The sequence below is a fragment of the Lipotes vexillifer genome, unplaced genomic scaffold, assembly GCF_000442215.2.
Source record: "Lipotes vexillifer unplaced genomic scaffold, Lipotes_vexillifer_v1.1 scaffold230, whole genome shotgun sequence".
NCBI lineage: Eukaryota > Metazoa > Chordata > Mammalia > Artiodactyla > Lipotidae > Lipotes > Lipotes vexillifer.
The window spans coordinates 9,268,488-9,291,399 of record NW_006775143.1 but is presented as its reverse complement, the minus strand read 5'-3'; the positions used below and the strand labels follow the sequence as shown (position 1 = coordinate 9,291,399).

The 22,912-nt window shown below is 38.1% G+C and overlaps 1 protein-coding gene across 1 annotated transcript in view; it reads right to left on the bottom strand.

Annotated features, from left to right (window-relative positions):
• Nucleotides 1-22,912, bottom strand: part of TMEM245 (transmembrane protein 245) — a 102,140-nt gene that overhangs the window by 40,124 nt on the left and 39,104 nt on the right. The window contains exons 9-10 of the mRNA XM_007449811.1: nucleotides 12,696-12,778; nucleotides 8,815-8,905 (exon numbers count right to left, since the gene is read on the bottom strand). Of these exons, the coding sequence (XP_007449873.1) occupies nucleotides 8,815-8,905; nucleotides 12,696-12,778 (174 nt within the window). The remainder of the gene's footprint in view (nucleotides 1-8,814; nucleotides 8,906-12,695; nucleotides 12,779-22,912) is intronic.

Below are 22,912 nucleotides of genomic sequence, written 5' to 3'. Positions count from 1 at the left end.
TATTTCTGTTTTTGTGCCAGTACCATACTGTCTTGATTACTGTAGCTTTGTAGTATAGTCTGAAGTCAGGGAGCCTGATTCCTCCAGCTCCAATTTTTCGTTCTCAACATCGCTTTGGCTATTCAGGGTCTTTTGCATTTCCATACAAATTGTGCAATTTTTTGTCCTAGTTCTGTGAAAAATGCCATTGGTAGTTTGATAGGGATTGCATTGAATCTGTAGATTGCTCTGGGTACCACAGTCATTTTCACAATGTTGATTCTTCCAATCCAAGAACATGGCATATCTCTCCATCTGTTTGTATCATCTTTAATTTCTTTCATCAGTGTGTTATAGTTCTCTGCATACAGGTCTTTTGTCTCCTTAGGAAGATTCCTAGGTATTTTATTCTTTTTGTTACAATGGTAAATGGGAGTGTTTCCTTAATTTCTCTTTCATGTTTTTCATCATTAGTGTATAGGAATGCAAGAAATTTCTATACATTAATCCTACTATTTTACCAAATTCATTGATTAGTTCTAGTAGTTTTCTGGTAGCATCTTTAGGATTCTCTATGTATAGTATCATGTCATCTGCAAACAATGTCAGTTTTACTTCTTCTTTTCCTATTTGGATTTCTTTTATTTCTTTTCCTTCTCTGACTGCTGTGGCTAAAACTTCGAAAACTATGTTGAATAACAGCGGTGAGAGTGGGCAACCTTGACTTGTTCTTGACCTTAGAGAAAGTGGTTTCGGTTTTTCACCACTGAGAACAATGTTGGCGGTGGGTTTGTCATATATGGCCTTTATTATGTTGAGGTAAGTTCCCTTTATGCCTACTTTTGGCAGAGTTTTTATCATAAATGGGTGTTGAATTTTGTGAAAAGCTTTTTCTGCATCTGTGAAATTATCATATGGTTTTTATTCTTCAATTTGTTGATATGGTGTGTCATGTTGATTGATTTGTGTATAATGAACACAAATCCTTGCATTCCTGGGATTAACTCCACTTGATCACGGTAGATGGTCCTTTTAAAGTGCTGTTGGATTCTGCTTGCTAGTATTTTGTTGAGAATTTTTGCATCTATGTTCATCAGTGATATTGGCCTATAGTTTCCTTTTTTTATGACATGTTTGTCTGGTTTTGGTATCAGGGTGATGGTGGCCTCGTAGAATGAGTCTGGGAGTGTTCCGCCCTCTGCTATATTTTGGAAGAGTTTTGAGAAGGGTAGGTGTTAGCTCTTCTGTAAACGTTTGATAGAATTTGCCTGTGAAGCCATATGGTCCTGGGCTTTTGATTGCTGGAAGATTTTTAATCACAGTTTCAATTTCAGTGCTTGTGATTGGTCTGTTCATATTTTCTATTTCTTCCTGGTTCACTCTCGGAAGGTTGTGCTTTTAAAAGAATTTGTCCACTTCTTCCAGGGTGTCTATTTTATTGGCATACAGTTGCTTGTAGTAATCTCTCATGATCCTTTGTATTTCTGCAGTACAGCTGTTACTTCTCCTTTTTCATTTCTAATTCTGTTGACTTGACTCTTCTTCATTTTTTTCTTAATGAGTCCAGCTAATGGTTTATCAATTTTGTTTATCTTCTCAAAGAACCAGCCTTTAGTTTTATTCATCTTTGCTATTGTTTTCTTAATTTCTTTTTCATTTATTTCTGATCTGATCTTTATCATTGTTTTCCTTCTGCTAACAGTGAGTCTTGTTCTTCTTTCGCTAATGCTTGAGGTGTAAGCTTAGGTTGTTTACTTGAGATTTTTCTTATTTCTTGAGGTAGGATTGTATTGCTATGAACTTCCCTCTTAGAACTGCTTTTGCTGCATCCCATCAGCTTTGGGTCGTCGTGTTTTCATTGTCATTTGTTTCTAGGTATTTTTTGATTTCCTCTTTGATTTTTTCAGTGATCTCTTGGTTATTTAGTAGCGTCTTGTTTAGCCTCCATGTGTTTGTATTTTTTACAGTTTTCTTCCTGTAAGCAATATAGAGCCTCATAGCATTGTGGTCGGAAAAGATACTGGATACAATTTCAATTTTCTTAAATTCACCAAGGCTTGATTTCTGACCCAGGATATGACCTATCCTGGAGAATGTTCCATGAGCACTTGAGAACACTAATGATGAAAAATCTGAAAGTGAAATTAAGAAAACACTCCCATTTACCACTGCAACAAAAAGAATATCTAGGAATAAACCTACCTAAGGAGACAAAAGACCTGTATGCAGAAAGTTATAAGACACTGATGAAAAAAATTAAAGATAATACAAATAGATGGATAGATATACCATGTTCTTGGATTGGAAGAATCAACATTGTGAAAATGACTCTACTACCCATAGCATCTACAGATTCAATGCAATCCCTATCAAACTACCACTGGCATTTTTCACAGAACTAGAACAAAAAATTTCACAATTTGTATGGAAACACAAAAGACCCCGAATAGCCAAGGCAATCTTGAGAACGAAAAACAGAGCTGGAGGAATCAGGGTCCCTGACTTCAGACTATATTACAAAGCTACAGTAATCAAGACAGTATGCTATTGGCACAGAAACAGAAATATAGATCAACAGAACAGGATAGAAAGCCCAGAGATAAACCCATGCACATATGATCACCTTATCTTTGATAAAGGAGGCAAGCATATACAGTGGAGAAAAGACAGCCTCTTCAATAAGTGGTGCTGGGAAAACTGGACAGCTACATGTAAAAGAATGAAATTACAACAATCCCTAACACCATACACAAAAATAAACTCAAAGTGATTAAAGACCTAAATGTAAGGCCAGACACCATCAAACTCTTAGAAGAAAACATAGGCAGAACACTCTATGACATAAATCACAGCAAGAACCTTTTTGACCCACCTCCTAGAGAAATGGAAATAAAAGCAAAAATAAACAAATGGGACCTAATGAAAGTTAAAAGCTTTTGCACAGCAAAGGAAACCATAAACAAGACGAATGGGAGAAAATATTTGCAAAGGAAGCAACTGACAAAGGATTACCTCCAAAATTTACAAGCAGTTCATGCAGCTCAATATCAAAAAAACAAACAACATGGGTTTCCCTGGTGGCACAGTGGTTAAGAGTACACCTACCGATGTAGAGGCCACGGGTTCGTGCCGCAGTCCGGGAAGATCCCACATGCCACAGAGCAGCTGGGCCCATGAGCCATGGCTGCTGAGCCTGTGTGTCCAGAGCCTGTGCTCTGCAATGGGAGAGGCCACAACAGTGAGAGACCCGCATACCGCAAAAAAAGAAAACAAAAAAAACAAACAACCCAATCCAAAAATGGGCAGAAGACCTAAACAGACATTTCTCCAAAGAATATACACAGATCTCCAACAAACACATGAAAGAATGCTCAACATCATTAATCATTAGAAAAATACAAATCAAAACTACAATGAGGGGCTTCCCTCGTGGCGCAGTGGTTGAGAGTCTGCCTGCCAATGCAGGGGACACGGTTTCGTGCCCCGGTCCAGGAAGATCCCACGTGCCGTGGAGCGGCTGGGCCCATGAGCCATGGCCACTGAGCCTGCGCATCCGGAGCCTCTGCTCCGCAACAGCAGAGGCCACAACAGTGAGAGGTCCGCGTACCACAAAAAAAAAAACTACAATGACATATCGTCTCACACCAGTCAGAATGGCCATCATCAAAAAATCTACAAACAATAAATGTTGGAGGGGGTGTGGAGAAAAGGGAACCCTCTTGCACTGTTGGTGGGAATGTAAATTGATACAGCCACTATGGAGGACAGTATGGAGGTTCATTAAAAAACTAAAAATAGAACTACCATACGACCCAGCAATCCCACTACTGGGCATATACCCTGAGAAAACCATAATTCAGAACAAGCCATGTACCAAAATGTTCACTGCAGCTCTATTTATAATAGCCAGGACATGGAAGCAACCTAAGAGTCCATCAACAGATGAATGGATAAAGAAGATGTGGCACATATATACAGTGGAATATTACTCAGCCATAAAAAGAAATGAAACAGTTATTGTAGTGAGGTGGATGGATCTACAGGCTGTCATTCAGAGTGAAGTAAGTCAGAAAGAGAAAAACAAATACTGTATGCTAACACATATATATGGAATCTGGAAATAAAAAAACAGTCATGAAGAACCTAGGGGCAAAACGGGAATAAAGATGCAGACTTACTAGAGAATGGACTTGAGGATATGGGGAGGGGGAAAGGTAAGCTGTGACAAAGTGAGAGAGTGGCATGGACATATATACACTACCAAACGTAAAATAGATAGCTAGTGGGAAGCAGCCGCATAGCACAGGGAGATCAGCTTGGTGCTTTGTGACCACGTAGAGGCCTGGGATTGGGAGGGTGGGAGAAGCAAGAGGGAAGAGATATGGGGACATATGTATAACTGATTCACTTTGTTATAAAGCAGAAACTAACACACCATTGTAAAGCAATTATACTCCAATAAAGACGTTAAAAAAAAGTGTATTCTGTTGTTTTTGGATGGAATGTCCTATAAATATCAATTAAGTCCATCTTGATTAATGTGTCATTTAAAGCTTGTGTTTCCTTATTTATTTTCATTTTGGATGATCCGTCCATTGGGGAAAGTGGGGTGTTAAAGTCCCCTACTATGATTGTATTACTGCCAATTTCCCCTTTTAAGGCTGTTAGCCTTTGCCTTAAGTACTGAGGTGCTCCTATGTTGGGTGCATAAATATTTACAACTGTTATATCTTCTTGGATTGATCATTATGTAGTGTCCTTCTTTGTCTCTTGTAATAGTCTTTATTTTAAAGTCTATTTTTTCTGATATGAGAATTGCTACTCCAGCTTTCTTTCGATTTCCATTTGCATGGAATATCTTTTCCCATCCCCTCATTTTCAGTCTGTATGTGTCCCTAGGTCTGAAGTGGGTCTCTTGTAGACAGGATATATAAGGGTCTTGTTTTTGTATCCATTCAGCCAGTCTATGTCTTTTGGTTGGAGCATTTAATCCATTTACATTTAAGGTAATTATCGATATGTATGTTCCTATTCCCATTTTCTTAATTGTTTTGGGTTTGTTATTGCAGGTCTTTTCCTTCTCTTGTGTTTCCTGGCTAGAGAAGTTCCTTTAGCATTTGTTGTAAAGCTAGTTTGGTGTTGAATACTCTTAACTTTTTCTTGTCTGTAAAGTTTTTAATTTCTCCATTGAATCTGAATGAGATCCTTGCTGGGTAGAGTAATCTTGGTTGTAGGTTTTTCCCTTTTATCACTTTAAATATGTCCTGCCACTCCCTTCTGGTTTACAGAGTTTCTGCTGAAAGATCCGTTGTTAACCTTATGGGGATTCTCTTGCATGTTATTTGTTTCTTTTCCCTTGCTGCTTTTGATATTTTTTTCTTTGTATTTAATTTTTCATAGTTTGATTAATATGTGTCTTGGCGTGTTTCTCCAAGGATTTATCCTGTATGGAACTCTCTGTGCTTTTTGGACTTGACTGACTATTTCCTTTCCCCTGTTAGGGAAGTTTTTGACTATAATCTCTTCAAATATTTTCTCAGACCCTTTCTTTTTCTCTTCTTCTTCTGGGACCACTATAATTCTAATGTTGGTGTGTTTAATGTTGTCCCAGAGGTCTCTGAGACTGTCCTCAATTCTTTTCATTCTTTTTTCTTTATTCTGCTCTGCGGTAGTCATTTCCACTATTTTACCTTCCAGGTCACTTATCTGTTCTTCTGCCTCAGTTATTCTGCTACTGATTCCTTCTAGAGAATTTTTAATTTCATTTATTGTATTGGTCATCATTGTTTGTTTGCTCTTTAGTTCTTCTCGATCCTTGTTAAACGTTTCTTTTATTTTCTCCATTCTGTTTCCATGATTTTAGATCATCTTTACTATCATTACTCTGAATTCTTTTTCAGGAAGACTGCCTATTTCCTCTTCATTTGTTAGGCCTGGTGGGTTTTTACCTTGCTCCTTCATCTGCTGCATATTTCTCTGTCTTCTCATTTTGTTTAACTTACTATGTTTGGGGTCTCCTTTTTACAGGCTGCAGGTTCATAGTTCGCGTTGTTTTTGGTGTCTGCCCCCAGTGGGTGAGGTTCATTCAGTGGCTTGTGTAAGCTTCCTGGTGGAGGGGACTGGTGCCTGTGTTCTGGTGGGTGGGGCTGGATCTTGTCTTTCTGGTGGGCAGGGCCGCATCCAGTGCTGTGTTTCGGGGTGCTGTGAACTTAGTATGATTTTAGTCAGCCTGTCTGCTAATGGTTGGTGTTGTGTTCCTGTCTTGCTAGTTGTTTGGCATGGGGCATCCAACACTGGAGCTTGCTGGCCGTTGCGTGGAGCTGGGTCTCAGCATTGAGACAGAGATCTCTGGGAGAGCTCTCACCGATTGATATTACATGGTGCAGGGAGGTCTCTGGTGGTCCAATGTCCTAAACTCGGCTCTCCGACCTCAGAAGCTCAGGCCCGACAGCTAGCCAGGGCACCAAGACCCTGTCAGCCACACGGCCAGGTACGTGGGGATTTTCTTGTCTTTTGGGAAGTCTGAGGTCTTCTGCCAGCGTTCAGTATGTGTCCTGTAGGAGTTGTTCCACATGTAGATGTATTTTTCATGTATTTGTGAAGAGGAAGGGGACCTCCACGTCTTCCTCCTCCGCCATCTTGAAGGTCCTCCAATTCACCCATTTAAGTGTATAACTCAACAGTTTTTTAGTACATTCAGTTATGCAACGATTACCAAAATCAATTTTGGAACATTTTCATCCTCCCAAAAGAAAACTCCATACTCATTAGTAATCAATCCCCTATTTCTCCCAATCCCCCTACCCCTGAAAACCACTACTCTACTTTGTTTCTGTAGATATGCCTCTTCCACACATTTTATATAAATGGATGTGGTCTTTTATGACCACTTCTTTTACATAGCCTAATGTTTTCAAGGTTCATCCATGTTGCAAAATGTATCAGTTCATCCTTCCTTTTTATGGCCAAATAATATCCCAGTATGTGGATATACCACATTTTATTTATCCATTCATCAGTTAATGGACATTCAATGGTTGCTTTTAGATATTATCCCTGTTAATGGACATTCAATGGTTGCTTTTAGATATTATGATGATCACAAATATTTTACAATGTTTCGTAGCAATATCATCTCTCTTCAGCTGTCTTCCCTTTTAGACTCTTCAGCAAAAGGTTTCAAACCTATTTTTCTCTAAGTAATTTGAAATGTACTTCTTTAAAATCTAAGGCACATTTCTCCAGCTATCCAAATTCCCCTTCTTTATCCTTTTCCCAAATACGTAAGAATTCCAGAATAAAAATTTCTCCTGAACAGATATTTCAAAAATTAAACGCTATGCTTTCCATAGAATAAGTCAGGCATATAAACATATAAAAGTCTAAAAGCCTTCTGCAATGACTGGATCTTTCTTCTACGATAGTTCTGAGATGCATATCCACATACAGTGGACCTTTGACCAACACAGGTTGGAACAGCACAGGTCCACTTACATGTGGATTTTTTTCACTAAGTATGTACTACAGTGCTCCACAGTCTGTGGTTGGTTGAATCTGAGGATGTGGAACCAGGTATATGAGCACCAACTGTAAAGTTATACGGGAGTTTTTTGACCACAGAGAAGGTCAGCGCCTCTAACCACCACATTGTTTAAGGGTCAACTGTACTTAACTTTCCTTTATTCAATAAATATATTTTTTTAAAACTTCCATGTGACAGCTGATTTGGTTATCTGGCATGGACCCAGGAAGATCAGTAACACATTTTTCTCTTAACTTTTAAGTTGACCACAATTCCATCCTCAGGTTAGCAGATTACTGCGTGTACAATGTCATTTCCAAGATACCTTTTTTTTTGAGATTTTGTTTTTGAATTTTAAACAAGAAATCACACACTAATACTTTTGTTCTGGCACACATCTCACTGCAACAAATCTTGTCAATCCCTAGACAATCCTAATTACTTCAATACATTAAAATTTCAAATTACCTGCATTTCCACAGGCAAAACTAGGGGGAAAAAAAAGAGATATCCCAAATCCATATCATGGAGTCTGATCTTAGCTGTGATAACTGTGCCTTCTCCTCTGTCTTTCATCTCCCCTTCACAGAGCTTCAGCTTCCTGTCTCTACATCTTGGATCACATAAACACCCCTTCTTAAAATACACTCTTCCTTCTCTATATTCAACCAGGACCTGTCATTCCATTCCTTCAAGGTTTATCTCAAGTGCCACATTAAAGCACTAAACTCAGTTCCGGGCACACAATTCTAGCATACCACAGTAGAAAGAGCAAGGGATATGGAATTAGTCTTCAGTTTGAAACCAAGCTCTGCAATTTACTACATGACCATAGGGAATTTACTTATTAGCTTTGCTAAGTCTGTTTCCTCATCTATAAAGGGGATAAAATAATTCAGACTACAGTAAGTTTCTTGGAAAGATTAAATGAAACAAATTGGAAACTGCCAAGCACAGTTATCAGCAAATAATAAAATATAATGTGTTAATACTTTTTTCTCCACAAAGCCTTATTTGTCCACCCAAGCTTAGTGATCATTCTGTTCTAAAGCACAAATAATGACTCAGAACTACCTTGAACATGAAACAAAATGCCTCCCTCTCAGATTGTTCAGGCTATCAGCACTAATCAATATGATCATCCAGAAGGTTTAATTTCATCATATATTGCTTGTTGACTTGCAGATTTAAGCCTATCTCAAAAACAGAAATTGTTCTAAATAGAATCTCCGTTTTTGCTTTATCAAAGCAAGAAGTCACTACCAATGAAGACCCTGCAAAGAGAAAGCCACAAAAAGAGGCTCTTCCCTTACCTTGTGGGTTATCCATTCTCGTCCATACTGATACACATTGTTAGCCGCGGAATTAAGGGCTCTTTGGACTACCTGAGCCTCAGGAAGCCAACTAATTTAAAATAAAGAAAGAAAAAATGAAAAACTAATATAGTGCACTGCACCAAACTCTTGGAACTTAATTTTTTAAACACTCATTAACTGACATCACACACTTACAAATGTAATAATCTTATAGTATAATAATATGAACAGGAAATTTGGATCTCTAAATAGAGATGTGACTTGGGAGAAATTAAGAGCTTTTAAATTACTCCAGTATTTATAGATTCATTAGTGGTTTGAAGAGACTGTTGAATATTTTCAGTTACATGGTACTACATTTTAGGCGAAAATTATAACCTGTATTATTATTCAAAAGTGTGAAATTCACAGAGGTAGCTGAATAGATCCTTAATGACTAACAAACATCTATTAGGCCTGATAAAAAAAATCTTGCTGGCTGCTGTGAAAACACTTTGCCACTGTATTCATGCAGGTGTCCGAAGAGCAACAGATAAAGAGGAGCTGCTGTGAGGCCAAGTCAATGGCTTTGGCTCAGTCCAGACCTCCTCACAACCAGTGCCCTCTAGGAGACATGGGGCCAGAAACAACCTGAGCAACCTTTGCTGGGACAAACTGGGACACACCTTGGTCTTATACCAACGACAGCCCCTAAACTGAGCTTCTTGCTTCAGATATTTACTACATCAGCCAATCACTAACTCTCCCAGCCTCAGTCAAAAGGTATGCCTCAGGTGAAACCAAGCTCCTACAATTAGGACTGCCCTACCCTCATCTTCCTGGGTAAAGATTAATCTCTATCACAGTATGACCTACCAAGAGAACAGCCCCAGTTAAAAACAGCTTCATCTACTGGGTTCCTCCCAAGTAAGGGCAGGGCTAAATGACGTTCAGTGCCATCGTAGTGCCATCTCCTAATGCAGGTCCTGAGAATCAACAGGCTTGAGACTAGTGAGTAGTAAGTAGAAAATGAGTTCTAGACTAACAATACTGTCCAAGAAAAGAATTAAGATGCGTTCCAACTTCAATTTCATTTTCTTTGAAGCTCTACTAGGCTGATCCTACCCTGAGTCTTTCTCATTTATACTTCAGCTCACCAAGCACATCCACAGGAAGTCGAGGTACCTATGCAGGGCACACAAAATGTGTACCACACTGGAAGAAAGTATATCTAATCAATTCTTAACTGTATCACCTCCACTAAGAGCACCCACATGAACTTCCCACAGGGTCAACTGCCATCTTCAGGACAAGAATCCACTGAGTACTGAGATTTGCAAGAAACTATTAATTCATAACCACCCCCCTAATCTGCTGCAAAAGAATCAGACCTCCCACAAATTACTGAAGTCTAAATAGCTTTTAAATTCTTTCCTGCATAGAATATTATTCAGCAATAAAAAGGAACTTACTATTGCTACATACAACATCTTCAGTGGACTTCAAGGGAATCATGCTAAGTGAAAAAAGCCAATCTCACAAGGCTGCATACTCTATGATTAGATTTATGTATCATTCATCAAACAACAATATTATAGATATGGAGAACAAAATACTGGTTGCCAAGGGTTAGGAATATGTTGGAGGAGGAGGTAGAGGGTAGGCGTGGCTAAAAGGGGTGGCATGAGGGAGCCTTGTGGTGATGGAACAGTTCTTATCTTGACATGGTATTGATAGCTAACAGGAAGCATGATAAAACTGCAGAGAACACATAATATACACACACACATACATACACAAGTGCATGTAAAACTAGTGAAATGTTGATTTCCTGGTTTTGTTATTGTATAGTTATACAAGATGACAGCAACAGTAGAGAAGGTGGGGTGAAGAGCCCGGCGGACCTCCCTACACAATGCTTTGCAAGTCCCTGTGAACTTTATAATTATTCCCAAATTTAAAAACAAAAACAACCAACTTTCTGAACTACTCTGACCTGGGGCTCCCCAGTTTGTGTGTGCCTTCAAAACAATAGTGGAGATAGTACTATGACAACTGAAAACCAGTACAGAAGGGCTTTGGACTTATTTCCACTACAGAAGAATGACCACCAAAGAAAAAGAGCCCTCTTCTAAGGAGATAATTAAGACTGCCAATTTTTTAACTTCACTCCAGATCACTCTCCTGAACTGTACACCAATATAATCAATAGCCTACTAGATGCCTCTGTTGACACTTACCATAAACACCTCAAACTCATCAGTAAAAAGTAAGTGAATTAGTTTTCCCACCATATCCGCTTCTCTGTTTCCTATCTTGGTGAATCCACCATCATCCACTAAGTTCTAAAGCTTGAAACATTAGAGTCACACTAGGTTTCATTTTCCTATACCCAATTAATCACCAACTAACCCCCTTAAGATCTTACAAATTTGTCTGGCCTGTTCACTCCACAACAACTGTCCACAATTAAGAGCTTTACTGTCTCTCACCTAGTTTTACTCTAGCTTTTAACTGGTCTAAGAGGCTCAAGTCTTGGAATACCTTCCACCTTTTCTCCACAACACAGAGGGAAACTGTTACAGAATAAAATCTGATCAATGTTACTTCTTATAACCTTCAGTAAGACAATGAACATACCTATCACTCTCAAAAGTTTCCTTGCGCCCCTCTGTACTCCCTCCCTGGAACCCACCCCTATCCACAGACAGCCACTGATCTATCTCTCACTAGATTAGTGTTTTCTAGAACTTAACATAAATGGAATCATATCATATAGACTCTCTTCTGCTTGACTTCTTTCATTCACCATAATTATTCTGAGATTCATCCACGTTGCTGCATGAACTGACAGTTCACTTTTGTTTAACGCTAAGTATTATTCCCTTGAATGGATATACTACAGTTTGTAACTAATCAGAAATATTGAGAACAAGCACTGAGTATGCTCTGGGTAATAGGAGATAAGTGGATAGAAATATAACAGAAGTCCTTCTGAGAATATTTAAATATGATTCTAAACCAAGTTCAAGGAATGTCCTAAGCAGGTTTTATATAAAGAAATAAAGTCAAGTCAAAGGAAAAAACCAAGTTAAATCTCAATTTATAATCTTAAAACTGGCAGAGTATTTCCTAAAATAAATTAGTGACCACCGTGGCATTAGTAAAAAAGGTCATGTAATTTGTCATCAAGTTCAATTAGGTGAATAGCATAGTCCAGCTGAACACTCTCCACAAAGACATAAAAACCCTCTCACAGAAGCCAAATAAACAAGTACACAAAGAGATCCTCTAAGACAGGGGTTGGCAGATTTCTTCTGTAAAGGGCCAGAATGTAAACAAATATTTTAGGCTTTTCAGAACATATAATCTGTATCACAACTACTCAATTCTGTCTGCCTTTGTAGCCCCAAAACAGCTACAGACAACATGTAAATGAATGGGTATAGGTTGTTCCAATAAATCTCTATAAGAACAGGTGGCTGGATTTGGCCCTGAGCCACAGTTTGCAACCCTGCGGCAAAAATGATACAATATGGGAATATTGCTGACTGTGCCATGGGGGACTGTAACAAAGTCCTTAGCCTTTGATCCTGCATCCTCATCTGTGAAATGGGGATAATCTCTTCAACCTGCTGAGGAACATATAACACAATGTAGGTGAAAGCTTAGTAAGACACAAACATGTGGAAAACTGTGAATCTCAATTCAAATATACGAACTCCCCCCTCCCCACCATCCCATTACATGCTATTCTTAAGCAAAAATGACAACATTCATCAAAGCCTTGGCAAATTCTCTTCTCTTCCAAGGTAACTGTATCAGTGAAGATCATTTCATGCAAACAGACATAGAACCTTGGCCATCCATCTCTATTTTTGTCAAAACAACATTCTTACTTTGCCCACTCAGGGTGATTTGCTAGAGTTTCATTAATCAAATTGCTTGTGACTTCAATCATGTGTACACTCTCTTGATGTACCTGTATTATGGGTAAGAAGAGAAAAGAATCTCAATAAAAATTAAACCCAATTTAACATTTATTTTCTACACTATTATTGGAACAATGCTTTTAAAGTCAAGTAATTATACATCTTAGTTTCAATTAACTTAGAGACCTCCACTGAAGAGCCACTATCCATAATGGCCTAGGACACACACTATGGGAAATAAATTGTGCAGAACAGCTCCCTATCTTCAAGCTCAACAATGGGGGGAGAAATGTAAATAGATACAAATACTTCCAAATATATACAACATAAATATATAGATATATTTAGTTCACATAAGTGTATGTGTGTATAGTGTATGTATGTGTGTGTGTGTATATATATGCAATATCAACACTACATGGGCTTTAGAATTATAAGGCAATGTGAAACATACAGGGAAATAATCAACCGAGTAAGGTTTGTGAGTAAAGTAACCCAAGTGAAAATGAATCTCAGAATTTGCCTTGCTCAGTAATCAACAAAATGAGGGGGATAAAAAAGGAGAAGCCAATGTCAAGGAACATGTTCTATATGATTTTACTATTTTTAAAAGTATTAAATGGAGATTGGTTCAAGATGGCGGAGTAGAAGGACGTGCACTCACTCCCTCTTGTGAGAGCACTGGAATCACAGCTAACTGCTGAACAATCATCCACAGGAAGACAATGGAACTCACCAAAAAAACACCCCACATCCAAAGACAAAGGAGAAGCTGCAATGAGATGGTAGGAGGGGCGCAATCACAGTAAAATCAAGTCCAATAACTGCTGGGTGGGTGACTCACAAACTGGAGAACAATTATACTACAGAAGTCCACCCACTGGAGTGAAGGTTCTGCACCCCATGTCAAGAGTCCCAACCTGAGGGTCCAGCAACAGAAGGAGGAATTCCCAGAGAACCAGACTTTGAAGGCCAGCAGGATTTGATTGCAGGATTTGGAAAGGACTGGGGGAAACAGAGACTCCACTCTTGGAGGGCACACACAAAGTAGTGTGCTCATCAGGATCCAGGGGAAAGCGCAGTGACCCCATAGAAGACTGAACCAGACCTACCTGCTAGTGTTGGAGGGTCTCCTACAGAGGCAGGGGGCGGCTGTGGCTCACTAAGGGGACAAGGACACTGGTAGCAGAAGCTCTGCGAAGTACTCCTTGGTGTGAGCCCTCCCAGAGTCTGCCATTGGCCCCAACAAAGAGCCGGGTAGGCTCCAGTGCTGGGTCGCCTCAGGCCAAACAACCAACAGGGAGGGAACCCAACCCCACCCATGAGCAGACAATCAGATTAAAGTTTTACTCAGCTCTGCCTGCCAGTGCAACACCCAGCTCTACCCACCACCACTCCCTCCCATCATGAAGCTTGCACAAGCCTCTTAGATAAACTCATCCACCAGAGGGCAGACAGCAGAAGCAAGAACTACAATTCTGCAGACTGTGGAACGAAAACCACAATCACAGAAAGATAGACAAAATGAAAAGGCAGAGGACTATGTACCAGATGAAGGAACAAGATAAAACCACAGAAAAACAACTAAATGAAGTGGAGATAGGCAACCTTCCAGAAAAAGAACACAGAAAAATGACAGTGAAGATGATTCAGGACCTTGGAAACAGAATGGAGGCAAAGATCAAAAAGATGCAAGAAACGTTTAACAAAGGCCTAGAAGATTTAAAGAACAAACAGAGATGAACAATACAATAACTGAAGCGAAAAACACACTAGAAGGAATCAATAGCAGAATAACTGAGGCAGAAGAATGGACCTGGAAGACAGAATGGTGGAATTCACTGCCACGGAACAGAATAAAGAAAAAAGAATGTAAAGAAATGAAGACAGCCTAAGAGACCTCTGGGACAACATTAAACACAACAACATTCGCATTATAGGGGTCCCAGAAGGAGGAGAGAGACAGAAAGGTCCAGAGAAAATATCTGAAGAGATTATAGTCGAAAACTTCCCTAACATGGGAAAGGAAATAGCCACCCAAGTCCAGGAAGTGCAGAGAGTCCCAGGCAGGATAAACCCAAGGAGAAACACGCTGAGACACATAGTAATCAAATTGACAAAAATTAAATACAAAGAAAAATTATTAAAAGCAACAAGGGAAAAATGACAAATAACATACAAGGGAACTCCCATATGCTTAACAGCTGATTTCTCAGCAGAAACTCTACAAGCCAGAAGGGAGTGGCACAATATACTTAGGGTGATGAAAGGGAAAAAACTACAACCAAGATTACTCTACCTCGCAAGGATCTCATTCAGATTTGACGGAGAAATCAAAAGCTTTACAGACAAGCAAAAGCTAAGAGAATTCAGCACCACCAAACCAGCTTTACAACAAATGCTAAAGGAACTGCTCTTAGTGGGAAACACAAGAGAAAAAAACGACCTACAAAAACAAACCCAAAACAATTAAGAAAATGGTAATAGGAACATACATATCAATAATTACCTTAAATGTAAATGGATTAAATGCTTCAACCACAAGACACAGGCTGGCTGAACGGATACAAAAACAAGACCCATATACATGCCGTCTACAAGAGACCCACTTCAGACCTAGGGACACATACAGACTGAAAGTGAGGGGATGGAAGAAGATATTCCATGCAAATGGAAACCAAAAGAAAGCTGGAGTAGCAATTCTCATATCGGACAAAATAGACTTTAAAATAAGGACTATCAGAAGAGACAAAGAAGGACACTACATAATGATCAAGGGATCAATCCAAGAAGAAGATATAACAATTATAAATATATATGCACCCAACACAGGAGCACCTCAATACATAAGGCAACTGCTAACAGCTATAAAAGAGGAAATCAACAGTAACACAATAATAGTGCGGGACTTTAACACCTCACTTACACCAATGGACAGATCACCCAAACAGAAATTAATAAGGAAACACAAGCTTTAAATGACACAACAGATCAGACATATTTAATTGATATTTATAGGACATGCCACCTGAAAACAGCAGATTACACTTTTTTCTCAACTGCACACGGAACATTCTCCAGGATAGATCATATCTTGGGCCACAAATCAAGCCTCGGTAAATTTAAGACAATTGAAATCATAACAAGCAACTTTTCGACCACAATGCTATGAGATTAGAAATCGATTACAGGGATAAAAAGGTAAGAAACACAAGCACATGGAGGTTAAACAATAAGTTACTAGATAACCAAGAGATCACTGAAGAAATCAAAGAGGAAATCAAAACATACCTAGAAACAAATGACAATGAAAACAGGATGATCCAAAATTTATGGGATGCAGCAAAAGCAGTTCTAAGAGGGAAGTTTATAGCAATACAAGCCTACCTCAAGAAACAAGAAAAATTTCAAATAAACAATCTAACCTTACATCTAGAGGAACTAGAGAAAGAAGAACAAACAAAACCCAAAGTTAGCAGAAGGAAAGAAATCATAAAGATCAGAGCAGAAATAAATGAAATAGAAACAAAAAAAACAATAGCAAAGATCAATAAAACTAAAAGCTAGTTCTTTGAAAACAAAATTGATAAACCTTTAGCCAAGACTCATCAAGAAAAAGAGGGAGAGTACTCAAATTAATAAAATTAGAAATGAAAAAGGAGGAGTACAATGGACACCACAGAAATACAAAGCATCATTGAGACTTCTATAAGCAACTCTATGCCAATAAAATGGAAAACCTGCAAGAAATGAATAAATTCTGAGAAAGGTATAACCTTCCAAGACTGAAGCAGGAAATAACAGAAAATATGAACAGACCAATCACAAGTAATGAAATTGAAATTGTGACTAAAAATATTCCAACAAACAAAAGCCCAGGACCAGATGGCTTCACAGGTGAATTCTATCAATTAGAGACGAGCTAACACCCATCCTTCTCAAACTCTTCCAAAAATTGCAGAGGAAGGAACACTCCCAAACTCATTCTATGAGGCCACCATCACCCTGATACCCAAACCAGACAAAGATACTATAAAAAAAAAAAGAAAATTACAGACCACTATCACTGATGAATATAGATGCAAGAATCCTCAACAAAATACTAGCAAACAGAATCCAACAACGCATTAAAACGATCATACACCGTGATCAAGTAGGATTTATCCCAGGGATGCAAGGATTCCTCAATATATGCAAATCAATCAATGTGGTACACCATATTATCAAATTGCAGGATAAAGACCTTCAATCATCTCAACAGATGCAGAAAAAGCTTTTGACAAAATTCAATACACATTTATAATAAAAGCTCACCAGAAAGTGGGCATAGAGGGAACCTACCTCAACATAACAAAGGCCATATATGACAAACCCACAGTAAACATCACTCTCAATGATGAAAAATGGAAAGCACTTCCTCTAAGATCAGGAACAAGACAAGGATGTCCACTCTCACCACTATTATTTAACGTAGTTCTGGAAGTCCTAGCCACAGCAATCAGAGAAGAAAAAGAAATAAAAGGAATACAAATTGGAAGAGTAAAACTGTCACTGTTTGCAGATGACATGATACTATACATAAAGAATCCTAAAGATGCTACCAGAAAACTACTTAGAGCTAATCAATGAATTTGGTAAAGTTGCAGGATCTAAAATTAATACACAGAAATCTCTTGCATTCCTGTACACTAACAATGAAAGATCAGAGAGAAATTAAGGAAACAATCCAATTCACCATCACAACAAAAAGAATAAAATACCTAGGAATAAACCTACCTAAGGAAGTAAAAGACCTGTACTCAGAAAACTATAAGACATTGATGAAAGAAATCAAAGATGACACAGATGGAGAGATATACCATGTTCTTGGATTAGAAGAAGCAACACTGTGAAAATGACTCTACTACCCAAAGCAATCTACAGATTCAATGCAGTCCCTATCAAATTACCAATGGCATGTTTTAGAGAACTAGAACAAAAAATCTTAAAATCTGTATGGAGACATAAATGACCCTGAATAGCCAAAGCAATCTTGAAAAAGAAACACGGAGCTGGAGGAATCAGACTCCCTGACTTCAGACTATACTCCAAAGTTACAGTAATCAAGACAATATGGTACTGGCACAAAAACAGAAACATAGATCAATGGAACAGCATAGAAAGCCCAGAGATAAACCCACGCACCTACAGTCAACTAACCTATGACAAAGGAGGCAAGGATATACAATAGAAAAAAGACAGTCTCTTCAACAGGTGGCACTGGGAAAACTGGACAGCTACATGTAAAAGAATGAAATTAGAACATTCCCTAACACCATACACAAAAATAAACTCAAAATGGATTAAAGACCTAAATGTAAGACCGGACACTATAAAACTTAGAGGAAAACATAGGAAAAACATGCTTTGACATAAATCACAGCAAGATCTTTTTTGACTCACCTCCTAGAGTAATGGAAATAAAAACAAAAATAAACAAATGGGACCTAATGAAACTTAAAAGCTTTTGCACAGCAAAGGAAACTGAAACCATAAACAAGATTAAAAGAAAACCCACAGAATGGGGGAAAATATTTGGAAATGAAGCAACTGACAAAGGATTAATCTCCAAAATTTACAAGCAGCTCATGCAGCTCAGTATCAAAACACCAAACAACCCAATCCAAAAATGGGCAGAAGACCTAGATAGACATTTCTCCAAAGAAGATATACAGATTGCCAACAAACACATGAAAGGGTGCTCAACATCACTAATTATTAGAGAAATGCCAATCAAAATTACAATGAGGTATCACCTCACACCAGTCAGAATGGCCATCATGAAAAAATCTACAAACAACAAATGCTGGAGAGGATGTGGAGAAAAGGGAACCTTCCTGCACTGTTGGTGGGAATGTAAACTGATACAGCCACTATGGAGAACAGTATGGAGTTTCCTTAAAAAACTAAAAATAGAACTACCATATGACCCAGCAATCCCACTACTGGGCATATACCCAGAGAAAACCATAATTCAAAAAGACACATACACCCCAATGTTCACTGCAGCACTATTTACAAGAGCCAGGTCTTGGAAGCAACCTAAATGCCCACTGAAAGACGAATGGATAAAGAAGATGTGGTACATATATACAATGGAATATTACTCAGTCATAAAAGGGAATGAAATTGGGTCATTTGCAGAAATGTGGATGGACCTAGGGGCTGTCATACAGAGTGAAGTAAGTCAGAAAGAGAAAAACAAATATCGTATATTAACACATATATGTGGAATCTAGAAAAATGGTACAGATGAACCGGTTTGCAAGGCAGAAATAGAGACACAGATGTAGAGAACAAACATATGGACCCCAAGTGGGGAAGGTGGGGGGGGTGGATGAATTGGGAGATAGGGATTCACACATATACACTAATATGTATAAAATAACTAATAAGAACCTGCTGTATAAGAAAATAAAATAAAATTGAAAAAATAAATAAATGTATTGAGCACATGGTTTATCTTGGTGAGTATTCCATGTTTACTTGAAAAGAACATGATTCTGCTCTTGTCATTTAGGTCAAATTGCTTGACAATGTTTTTCAATGTTTTATATCCTTACAAATTTTACATCTACTTATTCTGTCAACTATTCCAAGAAGAGTATTAATGAAACCCCAACTATAATCATTGATTTACCTATTTTTCCTTTTAATTCTGAACATTTTGCTTCATGTATTTTATTTTTTAATTTTTTTTTAATTTTTTTATTTTTTTGGCTGCACCAGGTCTTAGTTGCAGCACGCAGGATCTTTTGAGGTATGCAGACTTCTTAGTTGCAGCATGCGAACTCTTAGTTATGGCATGCATGCGGGATCCAGTTCCTTGACCAGGGTTTGAACCTGGGCCCCCTGTATTGGAAGCACAAAGTCTTACCCACTGGACCACAAGGGAAGTCCCTGCTTCATGTATTTTAGAGCTCTAGTGTTAGAAGACACATTTGTAATTTTTTTATCTTACTGCAGTATTAACTTATCATTATGAAAAGTCTTAATTTGTCTCCAGTAATATTTAACTACATTGTCTGATATTAATATAATCACTCCACATATCTTATGTTTACAGTTTGCTTCGTTTATCTTTTTTCATCCTTTTACTATCAATCTTTTTGGTTCTGAATTTAAAGTATATCACTTATAGATACCATTTAGTTGGAACTTGCTTTTTCGTATCCAGTCTGAAAATCTGCCTTTGTTTAGTTGCCTCATATTTAATATAAGCACTGATATGACTGGATACAGATCTGCCATTTTGCTATCTGCTATCTGTCCCATCTCTACTATTCCTCTTTTATTGCCTTCTTTTGTGGTAAGCAATTATTTTTTAGTATACTATTTTATTTCCCCTAAAATTTGCATTATTTAGTAGTTGCTGTTTATCTTAACCTTATCATACTTTCAATTTATCACAAGTTATTTCAAGTTAGTATTGACTTACTTCCAGTAAAATATCTATAGGAACTTCATACCAGTTTAGTTCCATTTCCCAGTCCTCTTCTTCATGCTATGGTTATACATACGTAACTTATCTACATATACTATAAACTCTACAATACAGTGTTATAATTTTTCTTTAAATAGGCATATGCTGTCCAAACAAACTGAAGGAGAGGGAAGAATATAACTTATATATATACTTATATATTTACCAAGTGCTCTTCATTTCTCCCTTTGGATAGAGTTATTTCTAGAGTAATTTCTCTTCAGTCTGAGGGAACTCCTTTAGCATTTCTTATAGTGCAGGTCCCTTTATTAACAAATTCTCAGTTTCACTTTATCTAGAAACATTTTTATCTTGCCTTTACTTTTAAAGAATAGTTTCACTGATTATAAAATCCTTAGTTGACCACTTATTTTTTCCCCAAGACTTTAAATATGTCATTCCAATGCCGCCTTGGATTCACTGTTTATTATGAGAATTAACTCCTTGCTTTGTTTTTCTCCAGTGTGTGATGTGTAGTTTTTCTCTGGCTTCCTTCAAGATTCTTTCTCTCTCTGTTTGGCTTTTAGTAGCTTGACTATGATGTTTCTAGGTGTGGTTTTTTTGTTTCTGTGTATTTATTCTACTAAAGGTTTGTCAGGCTTCTTGGATCTGTTAATGTTTTTCATGAAACTTGGGAAGTTTTTGACCATTATTTCTTCAAGTATTTTTCAACTTTTTTTTTCTTCTCACTTTCTCAGATGCCAATTACATGTCTGTTAGGTTCTAACAGAAACGTTGATATTGTCCCACAGATCTCTGAGGCTCCAATATTTTTTAAATTTTTGTTCTTCAGATTGTATGATTCTACTGACCTTTCTTTAAATTCACTAGTTTCCTTTTTCTGGATTGCAAATCTGCTGTTGGGCCTATCTAGTGATTTTTCATTTGTTATTGTTCTTTTCAGTTTCAGTTCAGTCTAGGATTTCTATTTGGTTCTGTTTTATAGTCTCCATTTCTCATGTTGAGTCTAGATTTGCTTACTCATTATTAGCATACTTTCCTTTAATTCTTTGAACATATTTACAATAGCAGCTTTGAATTCTTTGTCTGCTAAATCCAACATGTGGACCACTTAAGTGTCTAATTCTTTGGGTTTTTTCCCCCTTGAGTCACATTTTTCTGCTTCTTTGTATGTCTAATAATTTTTGGTTAAAAACTGGATGTAAAAAAATGAGTTGTAGGGACTTCCCTGATGGTGCAGTGGTTAAGACTCCGTGCTCCCAATGCAGGGGACCCAGGTTCAATCCCTGGTCAGGGAACTAGATCTCACATGCATGCCACAACTAAGAGTTCACATGCTACAACTAAGGAGCCCGCTGGCTGCAACGAAGGAGCTCACCTGCTGCAACTAAGGAGCCCACATGCCACAACTAAGAAGCGCGCCTGCTGCAACTAAGACATGGTGCAGTCAAATACATAAATGAAATACATTTTTTAAAAAATGTGTTGTAGCAACTCTGGATTCTGTTTTGTACCTCTGAGAGCTGTTATTTTGTTTCAGTACACAAATAACTTATCTGTAATCAAACTGCAAAGTCTGTCTTCCCTGTCATTTATGTCTCTGCTTGATGTCTTTTATTTTTTGAAAAGCCTAAGTGTTTCCCCTAGATCTGAATAGCTTAGCAGACAGCAAATAATTTTGGCAGAAGTTATGCTGACACTTCACACTAGGAAGTTTCATCCTCTGCAGCCTGAGATGTGTGAGAGTTGAGAAATACAATCAAAGGCACAACAAATTTGCAACTCTCCCAGGCTTTCAATATTCACAGGACTCCTTGAGGTCTCACATATGCCAATCTATAATGTGTGATTTATTAACCTCAGCCCTTCTATGGCTCTCTTGCTTCCAGAATCTCCCCCTTTAATTCACAGCTTCTCTGCTGCCAGCCCCAAACCAAATCCACCACCTCCCATAAGAAAAACTGCAGGTTTCTGCTGCTCACGCCAGGCAGATGAGGATAGGTAACTCCAAGCAAGAAAGCCACAAACTACGTGTTTTTACCAGATGTGGTAGCAGTTTTTCATGAGCAAATACTCCTCAAATTATTGCCTAACTGGTCATTTTCCAATGCCCTGATATGGTGTTTATAGTCATTTGTATACCACTTTATTCTTGCTTTAGGTAGAAAGGAATTATCTGACATCCTCACCCTGCTATTACCCCCAAGATATATCAGGAAAATGGAGGCAAAAAGGATTTTCTGACAGACTGGATGTGGAAGTAAGAGAAAAAAAGTAGCCAAGAATGACCCTGAGGCTTTTCACCTGAGCAAGCAGAATGAAGCTGTCACTTACCAAAATGGGAAGACTGTGAGAAGAACAGAGAAGCAAGGGAGGTCTGGAATTCAGTTTTGACATGTTACATCTGAGATGTCTATTAGACATTCAAATGGATACTGTCGTGGTGTTTTAGAGAATTATCCTTTTATTGGTTGGGAGAATGAACTAGATAACGAGTAAATTTCCTTCAAAAGCTCAGTTTGCATGAGTCCTAGACCACAATGAAGTGGTTCAGTAACACTTGTTATGAAACTTCAGGGAAGCAAAAGCTCACTGAAGCATGGGATGAACAAAGAAAAAGAACTTGAAAGATGAACAATTGAGATGGGCAAGCAAGAAGACCCTACTCAAAGGGATGAAGAAGGGAGAGTGGAATAGAAGA